Source organism: Prinia subflava, chromosome 3 (genome assembly GCF_021018805.1).
Source record: "Prinia subflava isolate CZ2003 ecotype Zambia chromosome 3, Cam_Psub_1.2, whole genome shotgun sequence".
Lineage (NCBI taxonomy): Eukaryota > Metazoa > Chordata > Aves > Passeriformes > Cisticolidae > Prinia > Prinia subflava.
The window spans coordinates 101,454,414-101,474,510 of record NC_086249.1 but is presented as its reverse complement, the minus strand read 5'-3'; the positions used below and the strand labels follow the sequence as shown (position 1 = coordinate 101,474,510).

The 20,097-nt window shown below is 37.9% G+C and overlaps 1 protein-coding gene across 16 annotated transcripts in view; it reads right to left on the bottom strand.

Moving 5' to 3' along the window:
- The window catches only part of KDM6A (lysine demethylase 6A), a 149,282-nt gene that overhangs the window by 15,097 nt on the left and 114,088 nt on the right, over positions 1–20,097 (bottom strand). For all 16 annotated transcript variants that reach the window (XR_010079755.1, XM_063393057.1, XM_063393058.1 and 13 more), the window contains 6 exons: positions 6,625–6,754; positions 5,064–5,169; positions 4,141–4,346; positions 1,654–1,718; positions 1,479–1,553; positions 7–155 (listed from right to left, as the gene is read on the bottom strand). Coding sequence is in view for 15 of the 16 variants with exons in the window: in XM_063393057.1 (XP_063249127.1) it covers positions 7–155; positions 1,479–1,553; positions 1,654–1,718; positions 4,141–4,346; positions 5,064–5,169; positions 6,625–6,754 (731 nt within the window). In the remaining variant the exon portion in view is untranslated. The remainder of the gene's footprint in view (positions 1–6; positions 156–1,478; positions 1,554–1,653; positions 1,719–4,140; positions 4,347–5,063; positions 5,170–6,624; positions 6,755–20,097) is intronic.

Genomic DNA, 20,097 nt, shown 5'->3' with positions numbered 1-20,097 from the left:
ACTCACCTGGTGTTCTGCTTCCTGGAACCTTCATGTAGAGCTGCACTGTGTTCATGCCCAGGATGGTATGACCAACATGGCTTAGAAGATTTCCTGCTGATACCACACGTACAAAAGCAGGAAGTTTTGTCAGTTCATGGAGTTGCAACTTCCACCTGCAGCAAAATAGCAAATTGACAAACTGTGAATCCCTGAAACTCTTAGAAGAGTCTGGGAAACATGAACATTTTCAAAGAATTGTTAGCACAGGTATCTGCGTTACTCTTTCAATTTTAAAATATTTCCTAATACAATCACAAATCTGACAGGCTAGCTGAGGAGAAACGTAACTTTGCAGCAAAAGTTGAAACTACAGATCAGAAGATCTGGCATCAATCCAGGATCCTACAAGAACTATTCCAAATATCAAAATCCAATTCCTTATAAGCCTCAGGTTAGTTCAGCTTAGCTTCATTTGAAGTCTCTCTCCCAATGGCTTGTTCAGAGTAATAGTTAATTATCAACTAGTTTGCATGACAGATGGAATTTCCTTCAGAGAAAAATGGCATCAATATCTAAAATTTTGTAACAACCTCTAATCACATCCACAGATGCACATATTGATGTTCCAGTGACTCTGCCACAAAAGATGTCATCATCTTAAGTGGTCCTTACTCCCCAAACACCACAAACTTTTCTTCTTTTCTTATAATTGAAGTAGGCCAGAATTGCTGTACTGCAGCTGGTGGGACTGACAGCCTAGACATGCTGGATCTTTAATGGAAGTATTTATTAACCAAAGATTGAACCAAGTAATTATTACTGGACAATAAAAACATCCTTTCAGAGTATTTGTAATATTTTCTATGCTACCTTCATCTACTCACAGAAAGTTATATAGCTTAAATAATACTCAATTTTTTTTTTTAAGCTCTTGAAAGGTATCATGGCTTACCCACAGGTAAGCACTGGTCTGGTCTCTGATATATATTTTGAACCCTACTGGATAAAGAAGTAAGAGCTATGAAAAGGTGGAAACAGGTGACAGTATGAATGAAAGGAAAAAACCCATGAATAACAAAAAATTCAGACAAACAAACAAAAAAAAAGGCAAAAAGAAAAAAAAAAGCTAAAAAAAAGCCCTTTTAATCTTGGTGTTGTCAGAAGTAACAAAGTAGTTAGCAAACAATTTAAAGCCTCACAATGAAACAAAGGGAATGGATTAGAAGGAGGACTAGAAAGGTTTCTGATGGCTGTTTAAACTCATTTCTGGAAAACCAAAAATCCTGGAAAGAGAAGTTTGGAAAGATATTTTAGCATATGGAGGACTTGCAACAACAGTCTGAAGACCAAAAGTAACCATTTAATTGTGGAAACGGGGTGTGCAAGTGGAATTATCAACAGACTGACTGATGTCTGAGAATACTACACTGGATTTCCAGAAGGATTATCATCATCTAGAACCCCACTGTGAGCAGGAGAAATTGTAATCAACTTACTTCTTGTCATCTGACAGGTCAATGTTGGTCCCAAACTTGATTGTTTTAAAAGGTCCTCTTCTCCTCCTCCCAGAGCTGCAAATGTAACAAATGTATCAGGCAAATGTGAAAAAGGAATGATGTAAAATAGCAAAAATAACCAACTGTAGAATTAATAGAGTTATACCACACTTACTTATCAGAAGATGTGGATTCATTATCTGAGTGGTCCTTGTGGTGACTCTTCTTCTCATTTTCCTCCTATAAAATGCAATTTTGCAATGTTTTTATATATACATACATACACACACATAAAAGAACAGATAAAATACATATAGGCATAAGGTGATAACATAGGCATAGATATAAGTACATTTATTTCAAGATATTGACCTAAGATTTTTGTCAACATTTCTTCATTGTGAAGAAAATAAGTTAGCCAAATGCATTGGAAAAAAAATCTTCATGGCTGCAGATTCCATGACACTCAGGCCAGGCCAACAGAAAATGTCTGCAGTGTAAATATTTCTGCTGGCTTGCATTCAAGTTGGAAATGAGTTTATTGGTTTGCTCCATTACCAGGGTGACCTGGAATCCAGTACTAAAGAATTCTGTTAACTTTTTCAAATAAGAACATCTACTTCCTTCAAAGTTAAGCAGGTATTCTGACAGGAAACTAGGATGACTAATATTTATAAAAGTAATTTAATAAAATCCATTATATAAAATCTTTTGAATTTTTCATAGCCATATGCTATTTTAGCACTAGCAGTAGCTGAGACCATGACTAGTGGAAAAAATCCAACCAATATTAAATGATGCAATTTGATCTTTTTAGCAGACCGTGCTCAAAACCCTATTCTAAAGACTTCTATTTTGGCAAGTATAAGGACATGGAAGGAGAAAGAAAGAGACAAAAAGGAAGAAGGAACTGTCTGGATTCTATCCAAAGATCCGTGGCTTTGAATGGGATTGTTGTTAAATCTCAAAGTGCCCTGTGTACCTGAGAAAGTCTTATTCATCCTTTGAATGAAGGACAAAGAGAAACAAAAAGGAACCTAGTGATGATGGATTTATCAAATGCTGCAAGACATGTTAGAAAAGCAATGCAATAGCTGTTACAGGAATAAAGAAAAAAGATCACTTAGGGCAAGCCAAGAGAACTGTGGCTATAGAAAGAAGAAATAAAGCTTTCATTTAAACACTGGAAAGTCACCTAAGGACAGGTCAGAGCAGTGTTAGGCAAAGGACACATGTACAGTGTCTTTCTGATTTCCAGGGGAAAAATGAAAATCATCACTCTTAAAAACTCTTTTATGTATTGCATTTTTACCATCAGTTTGTAACCGTGAGGGAGAAAAAAAACCAGAACACCCTATGGGACACATTGTGGTGTAAATCCAAAGCTGAGGCTTTCAGTGGTATGTGCGAAATTATGTACAATTTTAAACAAAGATATATAGATAGAGACAGATAGACAGAGAAATATTTATTATGTTCTCCAGCCCCTCTGGAATGACATACAGGAATACAACATTGGTGCCACTCCTCAAGGGGCACCAGAAACCTTCAGCCACCAGAAAACTTCAGCCAATATCCTACTGAAGTTTATTACCACTGCAGAGAAAGAAAATTCCCAAGTTCTAAAAGATTTCCGTGCCCCCCACTTCCCATGTTATTCTTGTTTATTTTCTTTATCCTGTACCAGCTCAAAGCTTTATGGCTAGATTCCCTTCTGTTCTCTTCAGCTAGCAATTGATTTCTTGCTTCTAATCTTTTCCTCTAACGCACAAAATTTAAATTCAGAATTTCTCCTTCCCTTCTTATTGAAATCATTCCTGTTTCTGTGTAAAGGCAGTGAACACTGCAATAGTCAATTCCTCACACTGACCTTTTTCCTATTTTCTAACAAGCAACTGGTCACAATGATCATCTTGTCTTAGCTCTAGCGTAGCCCAATCTTTTTGTAATACCAGGTAACACAAGCCTCCAAACTCCAGGGCCAGTTTCAAGAACTGTGCTCAGAACTTCAGTAAAAAATGTTAAAAATACCAATAAAATCACATTTCACAGAATCCCAGAGTAAGAGAATAGTTAGGGTTGGAAGGCACCTCTGGAGATCCTGGAGTCCAACCCCTCTGCCAAGGCAGGAAGGGGAAATATTATTTCTAATACTTCACTCTGTCATATAAGCCTAAAAACTTCTAAACTAAATATGAACTGTTAAGTTTGGAACCCAACAAAAGACTAGTATTAGTGTAAACTTTTAATAAGCCACATCTGAATTAATTCAGGATAGTAGGAAGAACGAAGAAATCTGATTCCAAAACGTGTGAAATTAGAAGCAATTCAAACTATAAAAAACCCCTCGAGTTCCAAATATTTTAATATGTATTTTGACATGATAATACAAAAGTTTAAACTAATGAACTCTTAAAGTATGTAATGACCATGAGTTTTACATTATTAAACTGAAATTTACACTAAGCATTTGGGAAGAACAATACACTGTTTGACCTTCTACTCCAAATAGTTTTTGAAAATTTACCTGTGCTCTTCATGCTAATGGAAATGTCTCTTTTTCTTCAGCACTTTCTGCTTTTTTCCAACAGCCATTATTAATTGGCTCCAGAGTCAGTATGCAGTCTCTGAATTATAACTCGAATAGCAGCAATTAACTTACCCTTAAAGACTCCTGGAATGAGGAGGCCTGGTACTGTGCATATTTAGCAATTGTTGTGTGAGATCTACTGCTTTCACACCGCCAGATTTTCTTTGTTCCAGTGGGGTCCCAGTTTTCATCTGCTGGCTGCAGTAGTTGTGTCCTTACTTCTACTATGTGTTCATTATTCGCTTCTACCAATGTCTTAGTAGAGAAGAGTCCTAGATCTAATTAACAGCAATAAAATGAATAAATGAAGGTTAAAATAGAATTTTAAAAAAATCAGGAAAATGCCTGAAGTTATCAAAATATTAACTCTAAAATCATTTTTACCCCTTAGTCCTCATGACACTGCCCATCTGAACATTAATTACTGACACCCAAAACCCTTTTCTCCAGACATCCAGTAGAAAATTAGAAAAATCCTGGCAGCTATAGACTGTATTACAAAAAACATTTTACATGCCTTGGGTAAACAAATCTGCAAACAATGTTCAAATCTATTACCAAGAAGGTATTTTTCAGATCAGAGCTTTATGAATGTACTTCCATCATAAAACATGTTTCCTACCAGCAGTGATAGTTTATCTATCTAGAGACTTCAAAATATTGCACACAGTCAAACTAGAGATCATTAGATGTAAACACTAAAACATGCATCCAGTTTTTTATAGGAAAATATCTGGCTGTAAACTTCCATATCCATAGCTCAGCCTCTCTCTGTGCTCAATAAAATCTGCTGTATTTGTGGTGGGGTTTTTTTTGACATGACCAAGATTAGAAACAGCAGCAAACTGAGAAATGACAAATTACCCTAATGACTTGGAATATACAGGTAAAACAGTATGATAGAAATAAAATATCCACTTCTAAGAACTGAGAGACTTCTCTTTAAAAAACATTAATTGTTCCCCAAAGTTAAAAAAAAAAAAAGGTAAATTTACCTAATTTAAGCGCTCCAGCAAGGCCACGTATTACAGTAACAGGGTTGTTTGGATTTGTACAAAATTGATGTAAAGGTGGAAAGAAAGCATCTCGTTTATTTTCCAACTGCAAAATTATAATGGAATATTAGATGTCAGATCAATCTAGATTCCTTATTTGTAAAACAAGAAAGAATAGTAAAACAAAAGAGAAGTAACAGAAAGAAAACAGGAATTTTCTGCATTTCCCTCCACTGTGGGGAATGAACAGTTACACCACACAATTCTTTCTATGGCAAATGCCGGGTTCACTCCTGAAATTAATTTGTTACTGTAATTTGTTTCTTGGCATGAATTATTCCCAAGTTGCTTCAGCTTTGCAACTCAGGTTTCCTGAACTTCATTTCTTTATCTGACAGTAGCTTTGTACATTCCCTAAATATACAGAATTCTCTGAAGAGCAATACAGTGTCTTTCCAGAAGTAAAAAAAGTGCTTTTTTACAGATAATGTATACAAGAAACACTATAATTAAAAGACTACTCTCATGGTATATCTCATGTTAACCAGAAAGGTTGATTTGCTTATGCTTCTCTGCACCTATAACCTCAATTTTATGTTATAGCCTCCCTCCTGATTTTTTTTTAATTGCTATGAAACCTTTAGAATGCTGAAGGCATTTCTAGCAATAAACAAAACACAACAGAGAGTTCCCAAACAGCGGCACAGCTGCACAGTCTGTGGCAGGGTGGTGACTTTCCAGCTTTGTGAGGACTCAACAAAGCTGGGATGGACATTTATGAAGCAGATGAGTTCAGGTGCAACAGCTGGCAAACATCTGGAAGCACTATTGCATCCAGCCTAGCCCAGGTTCAGCACACTCAGACCCTCGTGCCAGCCTCTTCTGGTCTCCAAATTGAGGTGACCAAAGGCAGCTTGAGCTTTTCACACTGCCTGTATGGACATACTGCAATTTATTTTTCTGCTATTAGGGAAGTGGATATCCTGTAATTTATTCTTCTATTACTGAGGAAGTTAGCTCAATGAAGCTATTATGAAACTTTATTGTCAGAACAAGAGTTGTAATTTTTGCATAAGAAAATACTACTCTGCCTTTTCCTGGTGACATTTTGTTCCTAACATCACCTCAACTTTTATTCATTTTTCTTCACAATGTTTTGAAGCACATTGTTATGGGAGTTTAGTTTCATTATCTGCTTATTGATACATAAGCTGTCAGTTGCAAAAAAATTTACATATATTTTTGCAATACGGTGCATTGTATATAATGAACTGCTTTGCTTATTCTACCAACATTTTGAGTATTAAAAATAAAAAAATCTGAAGTATTTTTCCTTTCTTTACTGAGATTCTTAATTTACAGGTCCTTTAACAGTCAAACCACATCTCAAAAGTTTTTTAAGGTTAGCATTTCTCCTGCTTATATACCAGTTTGGAGAGCACCGTAATTAGAAGTCAGTGATGAGCAGTGCATCTTTAAAATAATTACATTATGTAATTCAGATATCCAAACAATTACAAAAGACAGGCAGCACTGTGCTTCTGCCACTAGATTTACTTACATAAATACTAGGTGTAGGTGGATTCAGCTTGTCCTTTGGCAAGGGAGGGTACGGTGGAGGCGGTGGTCGTGGAGGTGGGCATTTATCCAATAGAATACTACTGTTAGATAAGCCATTTTTACCCAGATTCCTAAAAGGAAACAAGAGCTGTCTCTGTCAATACTTGACAAATAAAATAAATGCGTTATCAGTGTAATCTCTTATGCAAAATAATGTTGTGTAAGGAGAAACCATAATTTAAGATGCAAATAAAGCTCGTATGTTTTAATCAAGAATTTTCCGTGTATAATTTGATATTATTCAAACTTATTCCCACTTTGCCTGCTGAATCTGCAACATCACCACTATTAGTTAAAAGTGCAGCCATTTTAAATAAAAGCAAGCATGACACATTTGATAAAATTTAACAGGAAAAGGTTTCAACTGCAAATGGAGAAGAACCTTAGCAGGTGGATGATCATTCCACAGGAGCTGAGGCAGCAGAGCAGAAGTCAGAAAATGGCAATATCTCAACCAAAAAACTGCTGAGTCACAAGAACAAACTACAGCTACACTACAGACACTGAACTGAAGCACACCTACCCCTACCTGCCTTATACATTTGAAGCAGAAGGAGCCACTGCTGCATAATCCATTTTTTGGAGCAACAAGGGAGAGGTCCTGCCCCCAGTGAGCTGATGTCAGTGCCCCTGTGTGTGGCTCCAGGGAGAGCCTCTCCCTGGAGATTTCCAGGTGTGCAGGGCCCACTGGATGTGTAACTTTTCCTATAATGGATGATCTGAAAAGTCTCCATTCTGAGTTTAGCCTGTAGTCAATACCCAGTCACCAGCATTAGGAATGTACTGACAAAACCCTCTCTTAAATTCTTGTTAAAATTACTGAACTACTTCAAAATTCTTCCCACTAAACACTATTCAAATCCTTCTTCCAACCTCCTTTGATTCACTGTTGTTACATCCCACAACACAGGATGTTTCTAATGCATAATTTAGTCATATATCTTCATAAAATTCACTGGTTACTAATTTTTTTTTATAACTACAGTCTTCAGCAGAAAACACAGCTTTTTATCAGATGAAACTTCCAGCGATAAAAACTTGTTTCTAAAACATTCCTTGTGCTAGGTGAGTCCAATGGCAGAACTCCACTTCCAAGAAAGTGAAAGTGATGCAGAAGCTTTCATTAGTCATCATCCAACTTGGCAAAAAACAACACTGGCCAGCATTTAATGTCTGATGTAGTTATTGCAAAGGCTTCATTGTCCCACATACACACAAAAAAAAGCCAACAAAAGCAAACAAAAAAAGAACTCTAAAATAACATGGCAATATAAAATCTGATATCACCACACAAAAATTTATTGTCCACAGCTGCATGAAGCTGAGATTCAGAGCATCTATGCAAAGTGAAACTAGAATCTAAACAGCAGGTACCAGACATTACTGTAACCTCTGCATTACCAATCAGAAAAATAAAACCAAGAAAAACAAATGTGTAGTATTAAAAATAAGACAACTTTGACAAAATTCAGTTTGCAATGATAAACAGTTCTCAGGAAATTTCTAAGTCAAGGAAAATGAGAAAAAAGTGAAGAAAAAGGGACATTGTTCAGAACTAACAGGACTTGAGCTGCTGCAGTCACAGCAAGGTAATCACAGTGAAAGCTCAGTAAAGCCAGAGCACATGGGGGGTTCAGAGAAGGGTGACAACGGAGAGAGGAGAAACTACAGGGCTGAAAAGGCAAAGGATAAAGGGAAAGGAACAGCATGAAAGAAAAGATCAGATGAACATAAATATCTTATAAATCCAGCACTTGAAGGTGGTATTACTAATTCCATACTATAATTTTCTATTAAGCTACTAAAACTCACTGTGGAAATTTTAAGAGGAAAATGGACAAAGAAAAGCAAAGCTGAGATAGCAAAACATTCATAATTTAAGTGGCACAGGAAACAGATGGGCAGAATTATTTCAAGTTGTCTTTAACAGACCAGCTTCACTCTATCATAATTTTTTCCCTATCATTTTTTTTCTAACTATGAATCAGAGTATCTTACTATTAATAACAAGGCAAGAGAGCTATTAAAGAATAATTCTGTAATTGTTAGTGTGCCAAACAGAGCAACAGAAATTCTAAAAAACACTACAGAAATACTAAAAATACTTGATACCACGGTTTGATATCCACTGCTAGCCTCTCCACTTCTGGAAATACAGAACTACAGCCAGTGCAAGGAAAGACCCTTTTTGACCAGAGCAACTGTGCTGAAAATCCCCCATATCTCAGTTTGAAGAATGCAGTTTTTGTGAGAGGAATTCATAGTGGCTGAAAGGGGCAACACATGCAACCAAACAAGCTTGCTTTATCCCCCAAAAAGAAACTGGATACCCAGTCATCTGTGATGAAGGAATGAAGAGAAGGACATTTAAATTGACTTCCAGAGGAAAGTGAGGTGGTGTGGACTGTGCAGGGACAACACCCCTCATTCCCAGAGTGGGAGGAGAAGGCAGGAGCAGCTGTCAGCTTGGAGGGGCAAGGGCAGAGGTGCACACTGCCTGCAGCCTGTCCTGAGCCCCAGCAGCAGCGTCCAGGCCACAGCAAACTGCTCCAGGGCTGAAAGCAACAACCCATGGAAGTGCTTCACCCTGAGGACCAAACGCAAACTGCCGTGCTTAGGACAACATCAACCTAAGGATGAAACTGCTGCCTTAACTTCACAGAGATCACTCCATCCATTAGGGTGGAAAAGATCTCTGGGATCACCGAGTCCAATCCATGACCAATCACCAGATCCATTAGGTTGGAAAGGCTCTCTGGGATCACCGAGTCCAATCCATGACCAATCACCCTGGATCCATTAGGTTGGAAAGGCTCTCTGGGATCACCGAGTCCAATCCATGACCAATCACCAGATCCATTAGGGTGGAAAAGATCTCTGGGATCACCGAGTCCAATCCATGACCAATCACCAGATCCATTAGGGTGGAAAAGATCTCTGGGATCACTGAGTCCAATCCATGACCAATCACCCTGATCCATTAGGTTGGAAATGATCTCTGGGATCACCGAGTCCAATCCATGACCGATCACTGGATCCATTAGGTGGGAAAGGATCTCTGGGATCACCAAGTCCAATCCATGACCCATCACCACGGTGTCACCCAGACCGTGTCCCTGAGCGCCACGTCCTGCCTTTCCTTAAGCACCTCCAGGGATGGTGACTCCACCACCTCCCTGGGCAGCCCAGGTCTAGCCCAGGATTAGACCCAAGGTCTAATCACCCTTTCTGTGAAGAAACTCCTCCAGATGTCCAACCTAAACCTCCCCTGGTGCAGCTTAAGACCATGTCCTCTTGTCCTGACACTGGTTGCTTGGGATTATTTCATGTAGTCATGCGATCTCTTGAAGAAGCAATCACCACATTCATTAGAATACCCTTTTAATTATATTTTACTGGTTTCTAGTATGCACTCCCACAGCTTTTAAGAGACAGTTTGCAGCCTTCAGTCTTAGATAAGAACTTCTCCTCTGGCTGTACATAAACACAGAGCTGACCAGAACTGTGACACAGTTTCCACAGCCACCCACCGAACAATTAGCAGGCAGTTGCCAGACACTTTTTCAGTACAGGATTGATTCTGCATCATCCCACCTGACCAAAAAGAAAGTATCATGCAGGTTTTTAAAGCTGCCAGCGTTACTATACCAATTTTAACTCTATTTTAAAAAAAACTCTCTACCTCAAAAGGTATTAAAGTTAACAGGATAAAACTTGTTTTCCCAGAACCAAGAATCATTATCAATAATTATCATTCTTTACATTTATTAAATTGATCACCTCAATATTTTTAGTATTTCACTCAACCCTTATGTCAGACTGAGAGAATTATGTCTATTTCTCAGGAAGTGTGCTCTTCAAGTCCTCTGGAACTTTTCCTGTTTTCCAAGAACTATTAAAAAAAATCTATATGAACTATAAACAGTTCTCTGGCTCACTCTTTCAGAGTTCACAGATGTACACTATCTGGGCCTTCAACTTAAAAATGCTAAATTTAAGTATAACTGCTGTTTAACCTTCTCCTTGAAAAGAGACTACATTCCATGATGTGAGCATTTTATCTGCCATTTTCCCAAGCACAGAAAAATATTTACTGAACCCTCTCGCCTTACTGACCATGCTAATACATCTGGGAAGACATTATTTTTTTTGATTTTTCATTTTTGTTTTTGTCTACAGGTCTTCCTCTTCCAAACATAATTTCTGTGTTTTCTAGAACTCCTAGCTTCAATACTTTTTAAAGTATTTGCCCCTTTTGTTTCTACTTGGGAGATTATGACTTTCTGGTGATAATGAAAAGTTCCTAAACAACTTCCAGTTATCTATACATTTGGATTTTAGGTACAATTTAAGATTGAAACAGAGTAACTTACAAGCATTTGTGCTTAAGCAGTTATTTTTGTTGTGAAGTCAGTCTAAGTGAATTATTATTTGAGGATTAGCTGTATGAGAATTAACAAGGTTTTACTGCTCAAGAGATTATACTTACTCAGAAGAACAAAATTAATACCCTTTCCTCCCCCAATAAAAATCACATTTAAAATGAACACATGGAACTGTGGATTTATTTGATACTCTATCTGAATTCTATCAGAACTAATTAATCTACAAAGAGGAAGGAGCAAGACATTTTTGGAACGTGCCTGCACAAGGTTGAAGCACGGGGCTGCAGAGCACTCACTTGGTGCAGCCCTGGTTCAGATCAGAAACACCCACCCTTCACAACCAGCAGATACAATCAGATGTTTTCCTACTCTGAGTTATTACAAAACCACAGAAAAACGTCTGTCAGTCCCCAGCAGCCTGGGAAGGAGGTGGTTACACACAACACCCAGCTTGGCTCCCGGAGCTTTCCCTCCCCAAGCTCCTTCTGTAGCCAGGGGATAGAGCAGCTCTCAAAGGGAATATAAAGAAGTCAAGTCAAGCTTACATTATGCTTAAATGCAAGTAATGCCAGATAATTATACAACCTGTTTATCATGCAATTCTCTACCCCAGCTTTTCACAACCAGGTACTAGCTGGCAATACTCCCAGAGATCTTTCATGAAACTACAGAAAATCCTACAATAGAACTGCGGATTTTCTCATTATGCAAATGTATTTCTAATTATTTTTGAATTCTGTTCTGGTTTTGACCTCAATAGTACAGGTTGGCAGTGAATTTCATAGGTTAATTACATGTTATGTAAGAAGCAATGTTCCTTTTTTTTTTCTTAATGACTTTTACATCTTTCCTCTCTATTTCATTTGCAAATCACCTTGCTGTGAGGCTGTAAGACAAACAGAATCACATTAATGACTTACGTCAGAAAAGCATTATAACAAGTGGCACCAAACTTTTTCATACTCTTGATTTTCCCTCTGAATGGTAAATTTTCCCATGGTTTTTTTTTTTTACTCCCAGATACTTCTGCTTCCCATCTGCAGAGTACAGTATTTGCCTTTTGAACAAAATGGAATCTCTTATTCTAAGCAGTGTTCAGCTTGTGAAATCACAATATTTCAAATTTTATTCTTAAAACTTTTGTTATGGTGCAGTTCACTTGCTAGAAAGTAAGGCGCCTTTAGAGGAACTGAGCAATTCTGTCTTGAAGCCAAAAAAGCTCTTTGTTTGTAAATAAAACTCCCAATAAAACAAGAATTGATTTGTTTTTTGTATGAACAAAACACTAATTTAATTCAGGTCCTTCCTCCACAAAGTGCTTCCCCTCAAATAGATTTAGGCTCTTTTCCTGTGGACCATGGAGTGATTTGACTATTCTCAAACTAGTGATTCACGGACTTCCCAGACCAGGCTTAGGGAGCAGCAACTTCAGAAAGGACAGAACAAATTTCTTCTGCCCCAGGCTCCAACAGAGAGCAAGGAGAAGTCTGCCCACTTCAGCCTCTGCCCTTCCCACTCCTCAGGAAATGGATTTACTGCCCTTGTGTAAATGCTGGCCATTTAAAAGACCCTTTTCCAGACTGTTTAGCCCAGACCACCTTCAAAGAATCAACAAATCATTAAGGCTGGAAAAGACCCCTGAGATGATGGAGTCCAACCTGTGACCAAACACCACTTTTTGAACTTGACCATGGCACCACATGCCACCTTCCAGCTGTCCCTTGAACACCTCCAGGGATGGAGACTCCACCACCTCCCTGGGCAGCCCATTCCAATGTCTTACCACCTTCTCCATGGAAAAATCCTCTGTTTGCTGTCCTATATTTCTATCTCCTGTCACTTTTCTCAATGGATTGCTCTAAACTTTCCCTCTTTGAACACCAAGCAAAGAGAACTACAAAAAGGCCTTATTAACCCCTTAATACACATTAAGTCGAATCTATGCCTCTCATTTGCCTTCCCTAATCATGCCAAACTAGTAAAGCTTTCAAGTTCAGAAATGCTTCAGAGTTGTCAAATTAGTCTTTTCCTGTTATCCCCATAAAAATGACAAGGACAATTTCCAGCTGACACTAAGTTGCCCAGGTACCCAGCTGAGCTCTTCAGAACTGTCTGAGGACCTCTTACCTCTAAGGTTTGTTTTATCCCTTTGCCTGTTCTTTCAAGGCTGTGAACAAACTTTAATAAATACTGAGGGAAAAAAAATAACCAAAGTATTTCTTACTTCTTGTATGAGAAACAATTCAAGTCAACTCAGGAACTTCTCTACACTGCTTAAAAACGAAGGACTTGACCTCATATCAGTTTTAGACAGGACAACTGGTAGACTCTTAACTGAGATGGATTCTGGGTTTTTATCCCTACTCTGGGATGTTAATTAGATGCACGAGTTGAAACACTGAGCGAGGAATCAGCTGGTTTCACTTCAGTAGAAATAAACACCTCGAGTGTTAAATCTCAAGTCTTGTGATAATGTTTCATTAATTCTCCTTTCAGAAAGATTGCTCACAGGGAAAAGATACTTACATTTCTAGAAGCACAGAAAAGAGCTTTTGGTAACAGCATCTTTTAAGGCAACCTGCTATACAGCCAGACCAAGAAGCACATGCTTCTTTTTTCCCCTCTATTAACAACTGGCTTTTCTAATAATGAATTCAGAGCAGTTATTCTTAGCATATTTTCTTATTTTAATTACATGGTTTTCACTTATGCTCAAAAACTACTAGGGTTGTGTTGGTTTTTCATTGTTCTGTTGTTGCTGTGTGTTCTGTTGGGTTTTTTTTAAATGACCTTAACAGGAGATTTTCTCTAGGAGTCTCAGGAAGGATAATTAATCTAACAGTGCACTCTTTTATCTGTTAATTTGCTCAGAGGCTTGAAGAATTTTACTTTACTATGTAACCGGTTTACCAAACATAATTTAGCTGGTTTATAACCACCTTAAAATTTACTGTTGCAACCAGTTTTATTGGTAGGGAAGACTAACCAAATCACACTTACACTTCCTCCTCAATTCCTTTTCATCCCTACACTCCAGCAGCAGTTTAACAAGATGAGCACATTTGCCACCCTACTGTTCTCCAGAACAGCATCTTAATGAGATTTGCATATCTGAGTCAATAGCTCAGCTCCTGCATTTCTTAATTCCTTGTGGCTTTCAGCGACATTGTCTGGCCCTTCAAGGGAAGCTCCTTGTACAATATCAATTGCTGTGCCAGCACCCTATGTCTGACCCCTTCTCAGCCTCCTCAACAACCTCATTTCACCCCACCAACAGAATGGGGCTCTGTTAAATATTTCCTCAACATTCGCACCAAGGAAGATGGATATAAAGAAACTTTTCAGCCTCTGCAATTATCTTGCCCTACTGAAGTGCTCACTTTAGTCTTTTGCAAAACAAAGCCTTTACCAAGTCTGTTTCTACACAGCAGACAACCTATTCACACGTAATAAAAAAAGAATCAAAGTGAGTTTTCTCTTTGGCATGTGTTTTGCATTTTATGATACAAAGCATCTCCTTTCACCTAATGGCTTCACTTGAGCAGCTTTTATTAAGACAACACTTGTTTATGTAATACAAAATTACAGTCTCCCAGCATTTATTTTTGTCCAACTAATTCTCATTTTATTTTATTGTAATGCAAGACTTCTGAATGCCTGTTCTAAAAAACTGCTTTCACTTTAAACCCCACCAAATTTCCATACTTCTGATCCTCCTTTGTTGTTAAGCAACACACAAAACCCTTGGAACATTAATAGGTCACTTTTTGGTGGTGAGCAACATTATCCTGTTGCTTCCTGATAAAATCCCTCCTGTGAGATGAGGAACTTCATTATCCTGCAGTTCACTTTCCTGCACTAGGTCAATTGTAGTTACCTTGTGAATCACCTCTTGTGCATTACTTAATCCCAAACTGCTACTAATTCCAGGTCTTTTGTGCTCTAAGCACAAATAAACCTGGTGGGTCTGAGAGATGCAAAAAAATCTTAGACAAGACTTTTTTTAAATCTGAAAACTTCTGAAGAAAAAAAAAAAATTAACAAATAGACATCTGAGGACTTCAATGCGACTTAAAAAGAATATAAACACCCTGGTTTTGAAATAAGCATATAGTAAACAGAGCCAAATGCAGAATCGTGAGGAAGAAAATAAAAATGATTAATCTAGTGCTCCAGCTATAAAAAAATCCAAGTTACATCCACCTGTTCCTACCTGTCAAAATGTCTATTTTTGCCTGGAGAATACCAGCAAGACAACAGGGCAACAGATTGTATCAAATGACTATTGTCAGATAGCAAGAAGAATATGCCAGAAGGTAACAGAATATAATTATCCATATTAGAGATGAAGCCAGAATGCCTTTTATTTTAAATAAAATAAAATAAATAAGGGTATGCATGTAACCACTGACACACATGAATACATTTAAGGCCCAATACAGTGTAGCTCCAATATATAAAAACTAATTCTACAGGACAACTCCCCTCTCCCTGTGCATTAAGCTTATTCAACACAGGTGTCAGGGGTCTTGTCTGGTCTTTTTATCTGTTGTGTTTTAGGGTTTCTTTGTTGTTGTTTGTTTTTTCTTTAAGGAAACAATTATTTTCACATTTTCTACTGTGAGTAGCTTTTCTGCAATTTTTACAGTAATTCTGAAAATCAATGCTTTTGATCACAATTTCATATTTGAATCTCAAGATATCACTTGCAGAGACAGCACCCATATATAATCAGAAAGTACTTTCAATTCTTTGTTTTTGCATTACCTTACACTGTGCTAAAATAAAGGTCAACATGCACTACTGAAGTCCTTAATAGCTTCTATATTAGCATGTATACATCTTCCATTTTGCCATGTGTAAATTGTGGGGTTTTGGCAAATTATCAGGCCTTTCAGCAGATTACCTTTTAAAATTCTCCCTTCTAGACATTTTTCTTAATGTCAGTCATGCACATAACAAATGTCACAAGGACATTCTGCCCAAAATTCTGCTCCAGAGTTGTCATGCACATCTTAAAAAAAACCAAAGGCTAATCAGCTACTCAGTAAAAGACTGGGAAACCCCTGTCTTTAATTTTATAAATATAAACTGTCAGACAAATTAGAATGGTGGGGACCCCATTCCCCCCAATTAATAGACTATACAGTGTTTATATACAGTTATAATTTTTATTAGTATGAAATAACAGGTAACCAGCTCTAGCACAGGTGACTTACTCTATTTCTCAGAATCTCCTGTTATTATTAGCAGACATATGCAGTTTCCAGAAAGCATTGTTTGCCTAGAGGAAATCGTGTCCCTAAACCTGTAAAAGTGGTCCAGAGTGATGCATTTCTTGACTTCAGAGTTGCTTAAAAAAAATACAAAACCCATGTCTCTCCTCCACTTTTCCCACTGCCCACCTTTCCTTATCATCCAGCTTCTAAGTCCTCTGCCTTGCTGAATGAAGATGCAGACAGGCTGAAGAGGGAGCTCTCAATCTCTTCTCCGTATGAAAGAAAGGAAAAAAAAAAAAGCACATCTAACACCTTTTGAGCTGTCTGCAAACTACAGGAGACTAAGTATTAGTTTACCTCCCTGGAAAAATTACGATTATGTGAGCCTGGTACTGCCTGTAAGCAGCCAAGTGAAACACCTTTATGAGCCTTGCTGTATCTTGGAAATTAAGTATCACTAGGAATGCTATACCCCCATCAAAGAATACAACCACAAGGACTTGCTGGTTTACAGGCTTTGTAGCTAAAATGGTAAATGTTTTGCTACCCAACACTAACTGCAGATATCTCCTACAACAGCACACTAAACACATCCAAATGCAACATTTCACTAGAGTGAAACACTTCCCATTACTCTCTCAAGAAAGCTACATTCCAATTTTGCAGGTAGATCAGATAAACTTCAAGAAAAATCTAAAGTTTTTAACAGTTTATATTATGCCTATTTGCAATGCACTCATGCTAACTCCATACTCTGAAGGTATTTTCATACCTCTACTAGAAAGAACACATACATGGTCCTCCCCAAAAAAAGCTGTTAAGCTGTTAATTTTTATCAACGTAGAATGTATAGCAATGTCACTTGGAAATGAACATTACAATAAGAGTTAATATTTCAAAGATGACAAAACAGGCTCCCTAAAGATTTTTTCTCTCTTTCATGAAATTTATCTTGGTAACAGATAGTGACAGACTGCTATATCATGGATCAGTATTAGTCATCAAATCCCACAACATTAGGAACTATGAGCTCTCAATCACAGTAACAGATGCAAGTTTTTTTGTAGAATGATATAAACATGCTTTTATACTATTTTTTAATATCAAAAAGAGTAATGCTCAAACCCACCATATTTGCTAGATAAAATATAGCAAACATACATCCTAAATAAAATGTTTTGGAGTAAAATATATTGAGGTGATAAAAATTCCAACAAGAATTCTAACAGAGAAAAATACAGATAATATTTCAACTAAAAGAACTGCAAACACAGTTCAGGATGGAAAAATGTGGAGTATAGCTCAAAACATTCAATAACCATATGCTTATGATTAAAGGGAATTCTGTGAACTTAAAAGGCAACTTAGGTAACATTTTCAAACACAGTGACAATTGTAAAGGACAGCTACAGAAATTACAGTGCTCTAAGTGGTCATTTCAATTTCTCAGCTTGTTTGGATTTCAAACAAATTTTCTTTAAGAAAGCAGGCAAATCTCTCCAAAGTCTACCAAGAAAATCTGAGGACTTGGAGATATTTTACACAGAGAAGGCTGCGAGCAGCAAGCACTAAATGTGAATTTGCAAAGCTAATGACTACCTGACAGGCTCCCTGCTAGCACACGCACCAGAGATGAACACTGACAGATTTAGCTGCAGCAGTTTAAGTTATTATTGCTCTGGGTTCAACCATCCTCCTCTGCCACAGGCCACTTGCTATTGCAGGGGGAGCTGAATTTGCTGCATTTCCAACACCACTGTAGCCTGCAGTGAAAAATTTTTGCCACAAGTCACTGCTAGGAAGTGTTATCTGAACTTCTACAACCCAGCCCTCCACACTCTGTGCCATTCTGCATTGCCAGTGATGAAGACACCCAGGAAAACACCGTGTAATTTGCACAACACTGCAATCACTGCCAAGCTTTCTAGTGGCTGGCCTCACATTTTGCCTTAATCTAGCCTGGCTCTGATCTAAAATGATCCAAGCTCACTGATTGAAGATAAAAACCAACAGTAACACACCTGCTGATCAACTGAAACATAAGATGGACCAAGACTTAAACTCCTGAAGAGTCAAAAATGCCTGAACCGCAACATGACAGACTCACAGCCTGCTGCACCAACTGCATTTTTAACACAATCCATCACCAGAACAGCTCCTGGGCTTGAGCTATAGATGCTGAAACCAGCAGCACCAAAAAAGCCAGCTCTGGTACAGAGCTGAAGGACAAGCTGATACACCAGATGGCTGTGTGACCACTCAGGGCGACACCAACAGGCAGGAGAAATGGGCCAACAGGAATTCAGCACAGGGAAATGCCAAGTCCTGCAGCAGGGGAAGAATAACCCCATGCACTGGTACACAGAAAATAAAGATTTTTTTATGTTAGGGGTGACCCAGCATGAAGAGCTTTGTCCAGGCAGATTGTGGAGTCTTTCCATCCTTGGAAATATTCAAAGCCCGGCTGGACATGGCTCTGAGCAAGCTGCTCTAGGTGGCCCTGCTGGGAGCTGGGAGGATGGATGAGATGATCTCCAGAGCTCCCTTCCTGGACCTCCCACCTCGACATTCTGTGATTATTTATTACTTTTCCAATGAAAACACTGATTTGTGTTGACAGACCAAATCTATCTGACTTATCAAGAAGGAAAGACACTGATGAGGTTAATAGCAGCAGCACTGAACAGGACTAACATTCATCATTTTCAACATCTACATTGTTGCTTTTGTTCGTTATCTAAAGAGAAGCACTTGTATAGCACCTACAAACTACATCTATACAAGAAAAAAAAAGTCCAAACAACTTATTTTCCTTTTGTAGGAGCTGTATCATAGCCCCTTATAAAAATTAAGCTGTAAATCCCATGAGATACACATTTTGAAGCAATAAATTTATCTGACATTTACTGATACCATGTACCTATTTCAGAAGCCTTTCTTCCCTAAGAAAACAGTCATATAAATGCTAGAAATAAAACCATATTGATATCAAACCAAACCAACCAAATGTTAACCAAATGATGAAATAAAACCCTTAGATGCAGTGGTCAAAAAATTTTTTCCAGTTAAAACAGACTGCTCAACTGTATTCTCTACAGTAGCCAGTTCCATGAATAAAAATCTAAAGGTTTTGAGATGAAACTGAGGATTGTACAAACTGATGTTATAAAATATTTCAATACTCCAAGTATTTTAAAACTATTACTTAGGCTTTTAAAAATCTGACTTACTGTGCTTCTTTTAACTCAAAACCATTTTTATTTAGTAAGAGAGAGAGCTACTCTGGCCATCTGGTAATCTGTACATTAAATTCAAATTATCCGGAACAAAATTCCACAACTTTTCTGCTCTGTTTTGCCCACATTAAAATGTTTCCCACGGAAATCTGTCTTGCCAATCTCCTGACACAGAAGTGGACCTTGAAAAATTGTGACAGAGAAGAAAGGAAAGAAGCCTACAAGAAGGAGTCACAAAAAGACACAAAAAGCCTGAAATGATGACTGTGGATACCAAAGCAAGAAGGAACTGTGAATTTAGCATGGAGGAATGGGATTATTTTGGACCAGTCTGGCAAGAGGATCCAAGGACTGGCTGCAAGCACATTAAACCTCCCCTGGTATGTCCACACCACCTTTCCCTTTAGTTATCCAGGGGAATCCAGACATCTCCATCATCTTAAACAGCAATCAACTTCCCTTGTAAAGTACTGGTTTATGTCAGGCAGCAGCTGAACTGGTTAGAGAAAAAGGCAGTCCCAGATCTGTGTTTGGTGCATGAATTTTAGCCTCAATCCTTGAATATTATGAAATA